The 12,059-nt window shown below is 42.8% G+C and overlaps 1 protein-coding gene across 9 annotated transcripts in view; it reads right to left on the reverse strand.

Annotated features, from left to right (window-relative positions):
• PRR5 (proline rich 5) overlaps window positions 1-12,059 on the reverse strand; it is an 88,361-nt gene that overhangs the window by 3,058 nt on the left and 73,244 nt on the right. For all 9 annotated transcript variants that reach the window (XM_048046862.2, XM_048046863.2, XM_067000125.1 and 6 more), the window contains one exon: window positions 1,467-1,605. In XM_048046862.2, the coding sequence (XP_047902819.2) occupies window positions 1,467-1,605 (139 nt within the window). The remainder of the gene's footprint in view (window positions 1-1,466; window positions 1,606-12,059) is intronic.

The following is a 12,059-nucleotide window of genomic DNA, read 5'->3' on the forward strand; positions in this document are numbered from 1 at the left end:
AGGATTAGACACATTAGTTCAAAAGCAGCAGAGAGACCTCTTCTCTCAGCTCCCTTGGATCCAGGTTCACTGACTAGAGTAAGAACTATGCAGGGGTATTCCTAGAGATTTACACCACAGACCACAGCAAGGCGAAGTGCCCAGTCCAACTAAACCTTCCTATTTTCTGCACTCATGCAGCATAACATTTATTTTCTAATAACCCATTTCAATGAAGTTTTATTCTCCTTGAGTGCATTTTTTTCTGTCCTGACATACAAGCTTTTATTCAGAGAACAATTTGGAGCTCCTCTTAAATTCTCGTGGCTTTTAATGGCAAGCACAGAATACAAAGTAGTAATCCTAAACCATTTTCCATAAATAACCGGCCTCTGTTCATTCACATAAAACTGACTTGTTTCTTAAACACCTATGCAATATAACCATTTTTCTATTCAGCTTCAGGGGAAAATTAGCTACCTTATTGACCATTTCTGACAAACAAATAGATTAAATTGGCTGCATAGAAAACACACAAACTTATTTTCTCCTCTATTTTCTCTATTCAAGCAGACCATCACAGTATTTGCATTAAAATATTTGGGTACTACCATATTTCCTTGTTGACTTACAGTAGCATCCCCCTTGCATTTTCAACAGATTGAATTATTCAGGGGAATTTTCAAAAGACTTTCATCTTGGCCTAATCTTGCCTTCACAGAAGTCACCAAATGCTTCTGAACACAAGGAATCCTAGACAATAATCTGGAAGGGACTTGAGAAAGTCATCCAGTCGACCTCTGCCATCAGGCAGCACCACGTCTAGACACCTTGTTCCTTATGGATGCCGTGTATGTGGCATGTAAATAGCACCTATCATAGTGAAGAATCAACAGCCTCCATAGGCATTTATTCCAGCACCTAACCAATGCAACATTAGAGATTTTCCCTTCCAGGTAATCTAGATTTCCCTTGCTATGTGTGCTCCACTCTTCTTATCTCCAGTGGAATGGAGAACAGCTTATTACCTTCCACTTTGCAGAGACATTTGACATATTCAATGGCTTATCGTTTAGTCTTTTCTAAGACAAATTCCTACTCTTTCCTGCTTTAAACAACCTAGTGATCTTTGAGTACTAATTAACAGACACTATTCAGCACTCTTGAAATGGCTTCTTCCTCCCTCCTTTTGCTGTCCATAAAGCATCCTGTGTTAAAACTCCCTCCTTAAAAGGTAGAATGGAAAAGCTAAACCCACTCCAGATTCATAGATTTAAACCAGTTAAGTGCTGTTATGATGATCTGCTTTCAACTTCTGCCACTGGCAAGTCACTGTGACTTTGTAAATTGTATGACCTTAGGAAAAGAGCACAGCCATGCTGCGCTAGTACTGGCAGTTTCCTCTCACATGGGCCCTGGCCCAGTGTGGACCAAGGTTTTGGTGATGCCTTCTGTGCTATGTCAAATTGAGCCACTGTTATTCTTACCCAAAATACAGGAAGAGTGTGTGAAGGGTCCATCACTGGAATACAGGCCATATGTGCCTAAATAAGGTGAAACCACTTTCTGGATCAGGGATTCCAGTTTCAAATAATCTTCAGTCACACCTTTTGACTCATGAACCCCCTGAAAGAGAAAAAAAACACCAAACAAGATCAGCGCTGTCTCCTCCAACTGCAAGCTTTCCTTGCTCACAAGAGGAAGCAGGCAGGCAGCAAGCATTTTCATTATATTACATAGCCAAGGTACACTGAGATGTGATACTGGTTTGTTTCTACACCTGATTTTTCTTACTGTAAAGCCAAGAGATGTGAGTCGAACCAAAGACTCACTACACAGCACTATACAGATGCACAGAAGGAGACAGTACCTATTTCCAGGAGTTTAAAATCCAGGCTTTCAGAAAGGTACAGAATCATAGAATATCCTGAGTTGGAAGGGACCCACAAGGATCATGGAGTCCAACTCCTGGCTCCACGCAGGACCACACAAAACCCAGACCCTATGTCTGAGAGCATTGTACAAATGCTTCTTGAACTCTGTCAGGCTCGGTGCCGTGACCACTGCTCTGGGGAGCCTGTTCCAGTGCCCGACCATGCTCTCGGTGCAGAACCTTTTCCTAACACCCAGCCTGATTGTCCCTGTCCCAGCTCCAGGCTGTTCCTTCAGGTCCCGGTATAACCTGCTTAGTGCAAAGGCACTCCAGGAGGACAAAGGATGAGGTCTGCAAAGATCGATTAAAACCATCCCTAGACTTTTTGTTATTTGCAATTCTGTACTGGCTTCCTGAACAGAAGATGAGTGGCTTCTGCCAAGCACTGCACCAGTGGCTGGTACCACACGGTGTCACTGCCATCTAAGCTATAAAACAAGATTAAGGAAAAGGTGAAACTGACTCAGGATTATTTCTTCCAGGATATTTTAAACAAAAAAGAATTTAGAGCGAAGAGGTTTGCATCTCTCTCCTCGCCCCAGTGCAAGGGAGGCAAAAATCAAAAAATCCAGGCAAAAGTCACATTAAAACTAAGAATGGCAAGATTTACCCAAAGGCAAAAACCTTTTGCCCTTAGCTCCTAACTCTGCACTTCCACCCACAAATGGACTTATACGGCTGTGGAGGTGACAGACAAACCCTGTAGAGCTGTAGGCTCCTTTCCTCTTACAGCTGCAGCATATATGCTCCTGTGCTGTCTGAGCAGAGCCCTGTATACTCATAACCAGGATTCCTCTTGCTACCTGAAGTGTATTCACATATGATATAGGTTTGGCATATCTTGTTGCAAAATTAAAATCCTAAATGTCATACTCAATGAGAATTTTGCTTGAATTTAGCTGAATTCCAGATTTTGTAATATAGCCCTGAATTATTGTAAAAAGACCAAGAAACAACATTTTGGGATGAAAGCCTCTAGAGAGCAACACAAAGATCAAATGAGTAAAATTGCAACACTTCCTTCAGTAAATAAAAAGATCCTGATGTTCTGGATACATTTGCTGCTCAGTGTGATTCACCAAACAGTGTCTACAATGAGAATCGGCCTGCAATGTGCTTGTGAAAGGCTTGCTTCACCCCTTGGCTGCTGTGCTGCCTGAATCCTAGCTGGCATTCCCCAACAGAAGTTTATGAATAGAAAACAAATCCAACAGGAAACATATAGAATCTAAATTCTGATTCAGCAGGCTTCAAATAACGAGTAACAATTTTTGGAGACATGCTATGTCCTGTAAGACTTTTGGAGATTCACAAATACAAATATGAATACAAGGGTACATGCAGTGAATCTGAAAGCTTGCAAACACTGAAATATCAGCAGAATGAACCAACAACTATCCCAACAATTAAAACTAGATAAAAATAACACAGGAGTAATTCAGAAGGCTGAGTGAAGGTGCATATATTATTTCAAAGTTACTGAGGCCTGCATCAGAGAAAGGGTTTCAAAAAAACAGGAGGAAGGCTACTTTTCTCGTGCTGAGATTTGCTCCAGGATTCCCCCTCCCATCTTGCTGGTATTTAGCCAAGATCTTTCCAGACCTCAGAAGAGCAACATGCCTACTGCTCTAGTACACACTCATCACCCCATCAAGTTCATAACCCACTGACAAAGATCAGGACATGAGGCCACCCGCTCCAGATGGCCACTCCAATTACCTCAGGAATCAGTTTCCCAAATGTGAAATATAATACTGGTGGCAAAGACAAGTGATATTTAGCATTGCTCATACCCTGAATTTGTGGTAAGGCTTTATTTACTTTTCTGCCACTTAAGTAGTTTTGGTACTTGTGAAAGAGGGTAGCTAAACACCAACTGTGGAGAATGAAACCCAGTAGTCCTCTCATACCATGCTGCCCATGAAATAACCATGACAGCTTGAAGAACTGTGATACAAGTGATAAAACTGTCCTTGCTCAGTGGCATCTTAACAGTCTGATTTCCTATCCATCTCACATTGCCTGAGAAGGTTTTTTTGTCGTTGTTTTTTCCCCCCTCCTTGCTCCCTGGCACAGGAAATGCCCCCTTCTCTTAAAATCCCACCCCCCTAACCACTCGCAGCAGCTTCTTCAGTCCTGCACCCAACTCCACTCCTTATCTCTATGAGCAGTGCATGTCTCCAGCCCATTTTTCAGTTCTTCTTCTTTAAGTTATCACCTGCCGAGTAAAGAGGCCACAAAATATCACTTTTACAATGTAAAATCACCCACTATGAACACAGCCAGGCATTAGTCTTATTCCTCCATTCTGCCATCATCCACAGGATGCTTTCTAAAGCACACTGAAAAGTCATAAAACATCTGGTGTCCACTGGAGCTGCGATGACTTCCCTTCAGCTCTGCATCTTGGCACAACCATGCTATATCCACTTGTAACATCCTTCCTGTGTCAGCTATTGTTACCGGCCTTCCTGAAGGTGCTAGACAGGGCAGTTCCCTTAATCCATTTTTTCTAATGGTTTAGATGCAGTACTGCGGCTGTAGCCCCTGTTAGAGCAGGAGAGTAACAGGCTGCACACCACATACTGATCATGTAAAAACGGCGTTTCTCCTGCATTTCTTTCTGCTGTGTTATTCAGTGACAAACTTATTCCTCCAGCCTCTGTTTAACCAAATACAACTACAAATGGATATTGATTCAGCAAGGACTTCCAAACCCAAACTTTCCACATGACCCAAATGACAGCATCACTTATTTACAAGTTAGAGCGGCCCAGAGGAGCACCTGTAGGCTCAGAGCAAGCTGGGGCCACTTCCACCTGTCCACAGCCTCTGCTCAGGGACAGGGTGGCAAGTGGTGACTTGGTTGGTCACCAGCCTGCCCTTCAGCCAGTTGGTCCCTACTGTACCATGGACGAGGAGCTTCTCAGGGAAGGGGTGGACACCTCCTCAAGCAGATCTGTTTTAGTACATCAGAGAAAGCTTCTGTTTTACTTTAGCTGCCAGCCCCAAGAGTTCATTTAAATTCTTCTCCCCACTAGAGTGAGAGAACGAACCCAAGAATTAATTCAAACTCTTTTCTCCAGCATCCACTGTGCCACATGTGAAATCACTCGTTTGTGTCACACCTTCTCATTCAGTGGAAGGAACTTCTGGTGGAAGTTTTAGCGTGGAGCAAAGTATGGCTACAAATGCTTCATATAAATATATGCCAATATACCTATATAGGTATCTATATATAGATGTATAGATACCTCTACATATTTCTACATAGATATCTATATATACATGAAGATTTGTGAATTCTTTTATAGGCCTTTTACCAAATATGTATGTGATTGTGCTTATACAGGTAAAATTAGCTTTAGATTAAAGCCAACTTGGGATTGTTATCCAAATCACAATAGTTTCTGAGAAATGGATGGCATGGCTTAGAAGTCACCAATTAAAAAAAAAAAAGTGTTTTCCTGTTATTTTGGCAACTCATGATTCTTACACTTACTGTATGATGTCCTAGTAGTCTGGTATGTCACTAAGTAGCAATAAAACAAAAGTCAGATCTAGCAGGCTGGCTGCTTAGCTTGCAGGTAACTATATTATAATTTGGAGAAAAAAAAAGTTTAGATCATTATCAGTAAAACAGAGGTTCTACCCTTATCTTTAATGCAATATTTGCTCTGCTGACATGCAAAAACTTATTTTAAAAGATAAGTCTGCCCTTTCATGAACTCAATTTCATTTTAGCAGGAGAGTTTCATGCTTCTCTAAAAGTGTTAGATGTATCTATTAAACTTGTTTCAAGGCCTTGCCTGACCTATTTATTTCTCAACTGAAAAATAAAAAAAAGGCCAAAATAGCTCTATATCAAACAGCTGCAGGTACCTTAGTATTTGTGGAAGAGTGTAGCTGCTGGATCACATCCTGATCTTGGTTACACTGTTTTGAAATGCAAGAGACATCTCATTATCTTTGGAAGGATTATAGTGCACTGTTATGTCTGCCTTACTCTAAAGGCATGGATAATGGGGATTTGAGTCCTGAATATGTGAATATCATTGCAAGCGGAAAAGGTTTGTACTAAGCATCAAGACAGTAGACATAAATTTCTGCATGTAAAACAGTATCCAAATCCCTGACTTCATTAACTTCTAATTAAATCATTTGGTAACAGAGAATGGTATATAGAAGTTTGAAACCATTAAAGGGACCCTATACATTACTGTTTTTGATACATAGATCTGTAAGCTCTCCCAGAAGGGTCACATACATGGAAGACCACAAGTTATTAAGGCAGCTCTTTTACGAATTTCCTGCCCTCTCATCTGGAACTTGTCCCCTGTCTGCCAGACCACAGTCATCCCTTGTGTTTGGGAATAAACCCCACGAGTCAAAAACACAGTCATTCCAGCAAGGATGGAGGCACTGAACTACTCAGGTTTCCATCCCTATTAATGCAGTAAGCTAACCACAAACTCCTATTGACTTTTTAAAGGACACAAGGGCTTCATTTGATAGCACAGGGGAAAGAATAGGTGATTAATTCATCTTTTGATATGGCTAATAAATAGACACAGTCAGAAGAACAGTGGGGGTTTTAATAAGCCCACATAAAGCCACAACCTCCTTTTTAAATGCACAGGGCTTCTCTAAGCCTCAAGGTCAAGCTGAAGTAGACTCCAGTCCAGATAGGCATTTAAGAACTTGAGAAGCCTCCTCAAACACAACCTTAAAACCTGCCTGAGGTTAAAATTTATTGATTTAACCTTTTGCACATGTATTAACAACAATATTATTAAGCCTATTATTAAGCCATTACAAACATTTTATCTAAGTGTAGACTATACAACTTGCAAAGCTGCCAGAAAGATAATCTCTGTTTCAGTAACATTTGCCACTACTTTTCTTACAAAAAAAGTATCAAATGTCTTCGCTTTTTTTACCATGGCAATGAAACAACCACAATCACAATGAGAATAGAATAGAATTCATTATTTCTGTATCCTATGATACGTATTTTTAATGTCTTGCTCTTTTATTCATAGGCAGCCAAGATTGACACTGGCACAAAGGCTGGTAGATCAGCCCTCCACCTAAGTCACCACGAGTAAGATGCAAGTGTGCTTGCAGCCTCTGCCCCCGTGCACTGAGGCAGTCATTGCCGCGTACTCCCTGAGACTCCATCTCTGTCTTTTCGTTCATCATAATAACTGAAATTCTTTCAGTTTCAGTAACAAGGACACTTAAAATATAACCTGATAGCACCAGCACTTCCAAATTTCTCTGAAGAAACATGTAGGGAGGTGACACAGTGATTCAAGCCACGTTACTAGTCCAACGACCACGTGCCCTGTTGCACCATGCTCAGCCCTTTGGGGAGGCACTCAGGCTGTGAGTCACAAAGGATCCCAGAAATTAATCACTTCTCACCTCGTGTTGGCTACTGGGCGTCCTCAGGCTTTTCTAAAGAACCCAGACGTGAAACAATCTGCAAAGAGTCGCAGCCATGAGAAACTGCAGGCTGCTGATAGTCTGGTACATCTTGTTGGACAGCCTGGCTAAACTTGGACAGAGTTTTAGGCTTCCCATATTCCTGTAAGCAGATGCAAAACATCCTGTGGAAAAGACTTGGTTTGTGAAACCCTGACATGTATCCGAAAGGGAGTTGGTTTTGTGTATTGCCTGCTGCTTATGCCTCTCACTTCTCACCCCAGAAACTGGATGCAAAGCTACACAACTCCTTTCCACCTGCATTTAGGGGCAAAGAGGTAGCAAAACTTTACTGTTTGGTGGCAGAAAATGGTAGCAAATACTTACCGTTGATAACCTGCCCAGGGAGACTAATAAAACAGCTCTATGTGCAGAGACTACTCCTGGGCCATGGAGCAGGCGGCATGAGTTTCTCCACTGCTGATGCATGAATTGCAGCCTGCTTGCACATGCTTGTTAGCACTAAGTGGAACAGACAAAATCTTCCTCTCAAGTACTTCTGGTGAGCAGAGCAACCACAAGCAAAAGAATGTTTTTTTCATCACATCATCCAACTTTCTTGAAATCTTGGGGATTGCTGGGTTACACTGGCTGAAAAATGGCTTACCCTAAAAATCTTTCAGTGCCTCACCCTCTTGATGGCAGGCAAGGGACCAGACCAGAGAACTGAGCACATAAATCACAATAGTAGGAGACAAAAAGGCTACAGTGAAAGCTGTCACATCCTCTGTGTACCAGGCACACCTGAAGGGGATGTCTCACGCATGCCAATAGGCTAGGAATAAACTTAGCTGCTGGCTGTTTTTCTTGCCTCCAGCTTCTCCTGGTTGCATTGGTGATGCTTGGCTCATATTGTTCTACTTCAGTGTCTTAGCTGGATTTCCACATGGGCAGCACTCTCTCATACCTGACTCCTCTTGTTTCAACCCTTCACTTCATCCCCTTGCCACCTGCTCTGTCCTAATACCCCACATCCATCCTTAGCTCTGCACAAGCTCCTTGTCATCTGCTGGGCTCTTGTGATAAGCCCCCCTGCATGCACCTCTACTGCACGCTGCTCAGTTCTGGTCAACTGCAACTTGCCCCACGTGACTCCTCACTCCTCTGTGCATGAAAATAATCATAAACAACTATTAAATGCCAAACTGCTTCTAAGTGGCCAACAGTAACACAGTTTTGCTCAGTATTTATGAAAGGTCCTTCAGTTTCCAGTTCTAATAGCTTCCCCCACTAGTAACAGCCAGAAATGGTGGTCTCAGTCAGTTGCTTTTCATTTCCCTCTTTAGCATAAAGTATTATAGGACCATTTACCTAATAAATTATATGTGAAAAGATATTTCCAGTGTTAAGTGCACCCCAACAACCAGGCATAATGGTGACATAATGGGCTGACTACTACAGCCCAGCCTGTAAGTGCAGACATGCTGAAGTATATGCTGGTCATTGATTAAATGACTGCAGCACTCAGCTTCAGCTTTAATGTTTCAGCTGATCAGCATGTTTACATGAGTAAGTACTGGTATACAAGGCTACGTCTGCTTCAGCTGTGATAAACTGCTGGGCAGCTTTTAAATCTATCTATCTATCTATCTATCTATCTATCTATCTATCTATCTATCTATCTATCTATCTATCTATCTATATTTATCTGTCTTCCCCTGGGTCAGATCAGGCAGAGCAAAGCAAGGAGGCCTCCTGAAGCCCAGCCAGGTGCCCTGCTGGGACAGCAGTGACACAGCACATGAGGGTGGCACAACAGTGTCCATGGTTGATGTGGGTGCAGTTCTACCACAGGTGATGCCAAGCAGGAATGGCCAACAGCCAAATCCTGATTTACCAGCTTCTGGACTCTGAAAAGAAAGGAATAGAAGCCAGACTTCTGGATTAAGGCATCACGGCAATCAGTACTCTTGGTGATTTGATGGCCCGGAAGAGTGAAGTCCTCTGCCCATGCAGGATACAGCTGTACATGGCTCAGCTCAAGCCCAGAAGCACACCCTGAGCCTTAGGCTGCTGAGGCGTCCTCAGCCTGGGTCTGCTGGGGCTCCCTTAACCACTGGCCTCTACCCTGGCCTACCAACAAAAAGCAGTCCTGACCTAGTGCTACATGAAAGGAAACATGCTGCAGGAAGTGTTCACAGGGTCAAGCCCAAATACAAAATGAGGTCCTGGCCTCAGAAACTGCTCTGGCTTAACCACACAGGAAAACAGCTAAGAAATGTAGCTATTCTCTGCCTAAAAGCAGCAGATTCCTTGGAAGAAAGAAAAATACATTGAGAAATGCATTTTTCTCTTTAACTGGCAATGGACTAAATCAGTATGACTAACACACATGCAGTAGTAATAATCTGACAAATACTGGATAATAATAGTTGCCCAACTGCTCCCAGGGAAAACTGAAATTAAAAGTCACAAGACATACCACAAGGCAGACAGAATAATATTTATAGTGAAAATACACATTACTCAGCCAGCCCTGCTGGTGGAGAATTGATAAAGGTGTACAGACTGCAGCATACACCCTGGTGACCAGGGCAGCAAGATCTGCTTGTTATTTTAGTCAGAGAGATAGCAGCAGCTTTGCTTGCAAGAGGTGAGGAAAACACTGCCCTCACAAGCCATGACTGCCTCTTAACCCACTTTGGGGTGTGTAACGCTCTTCATGGCTTCCTATCTAGCCTTTTCAAATTTGAGCGATGTAGCAGAAACCCCAACTCAGGGCAGGCATGAAATCACTGCAGGAGGACACGGTGACTGGTGGGCCACTGGTTCTGGCCACGTGCACCACCAGCAGTGTAGCTCTGTGCTCCCAGTTACATTATGGGTCATACTCTAAGTTTGAGGTCTGCATCCTTCCACCCTCCTTTGAACAGACACACACACATAATTAAAACTGTTCCTTTTTTACTTCAGATGTTTCACAGCATCATCTAATTTTTACTGACCTTGCAGTGATCACAGTCAAACTGTTGGCAGTGAAGTTACGCTAAGGTTTACTTGTTTAAAAAGAGGCTTCAGGAGTGGTCCCCATCTGTACAGTTCTCATTTTCTCTAAAACACTGTAGCATTTTCATTGACCAAGCCCACCCAGTCTCATGCTTTGGAGGATACCACGGTGGCTTCAGGAGCACTGACTGTTGTCCAAAGAGCAAAGGCTGTCCTCCTGTGCACAGTCTGCAAGAGCTGCTGCTCTTACTGCACTACTCAGCACCACCGTGTTTGAGTCTCCTCCTCACATCTTCTCCATCTTCAGCTAACTTGCACAACACTGCTGAAAAACTCACAGATCTTGTTCTGATATCCCCTGCAGCAACTGTCTGGGCTCCATAATCAGAATGAGGATGCCCTAAGTATGTGGATACACCGTGCCCCCCCGCCGTCCACCTTCTTCCCTGGGAATCAGCCCTGCAGAGTGGATCCCTCAGTGTTATACAAGTGGAATTGCATCTGTGGAGCAGCATCTGGCCTCCATTTACATATGGACTAAAGGCAAATTCATGAGTAAACGCATGGGGGTATCAACTGTGAAAACTGATTTTTCTCAGCCCTCCCAATCTTGACACCAAGGGCAACACAGTACATTGAATCAGCCACTCAGTGTTAGACCAAAAGTTCACTAAATTCAACATTTTTTTGCTAACAGTGAGAGCAGGTGAAGTGTGCGGAAGAACAAAAAAGGAAATAGGGTATGCACAATATGGGCTTTCTCATAGAAAATGCTGGCATTTCTGGCAAGTGGTGACATAAAAACCGACCACATGGCAATTTGCAGTAGCCCTTAAGTGTAAAGAATCTGTGCTAGAAATTATTTAACCACTGAGATGAAGATGGTGAATAACTGATAGGATTACGAGTTCCCAGAAGTAAAGAACTAGCTGATCTAGTGAATCCTCTGAACAAGGATGAGGGTGGGTTTCTTCAGTACTTTTGCTATGTGCTTTGCTTGTGTAGCTGCATCTTTCCTATTGCGAGTGCAATGCTGAATTCTTCTACTGTCCTATGAAGGAAGATTCGACTGTTGGCAACAATTATTCAGCCCAACTCTGAACATTAGCCACAGTTAGTGAAGCTGTGCTAAATGACATCAGCAGGCAGGGTGACTCAAACCAACAAAGGGTAGAAACAGGGTGAGAATAGATATGAAATGGAAAGAGTGATAACTTTTTCCATTTATGTTGATGAAATCCTGATGTTCTTCCACCAGCTTAAATGAGGCTCAGCATTTCTGGAGGACTTCCCATTTGAGAGCTTCAAGTCCCATACAGACATTGAGTTCAACTCTGAAGCTCACTTAGAGGGACTATGTGATCAATAGATGTCTTTTGAAAAGACATCCGGGTAAAAAGAAACACCCTAGTTGAGGACTGGGAGTTTAAACTACCAGGTCCTGCTTGTAGCCCACTCATCCGTGCTGCCAGCCTGAACAGAAAATTTCAGTTATTTTCTCCTGGTTTTCCCCAGTGATTCATGCCACTTTCATCCCAGTCAGCCAACTCACACTTTTTAGCCCTTGGGAAGCAGACTCAAAACAGAATGAAAACTGCTTCAAGCATGGACTACATTTTGCTTTGTGCAAGTCTGTTTTGACAAAGCTGAACCTGATCCACTTGAACTATACATGCCCTTTACCCATGGGGGTTTCTCTGTAGCAGCCCAAAGA

The sequence above is a fragment of the Anser cygnoides genome, chromosome 1 (genome assembly GCF_040182565.1).
Source record: "Anser cygnoides isolate HZ-2024a breed goose chromosome 1, Taihu_goose_T2T_genome, whole genome shotgun sequence".
Lineage (NCBI taxonomy): Eukaryota > Metazoa > Chordata > Aves > Anseriformes > Anatidae > Anser > Anser cygnoides.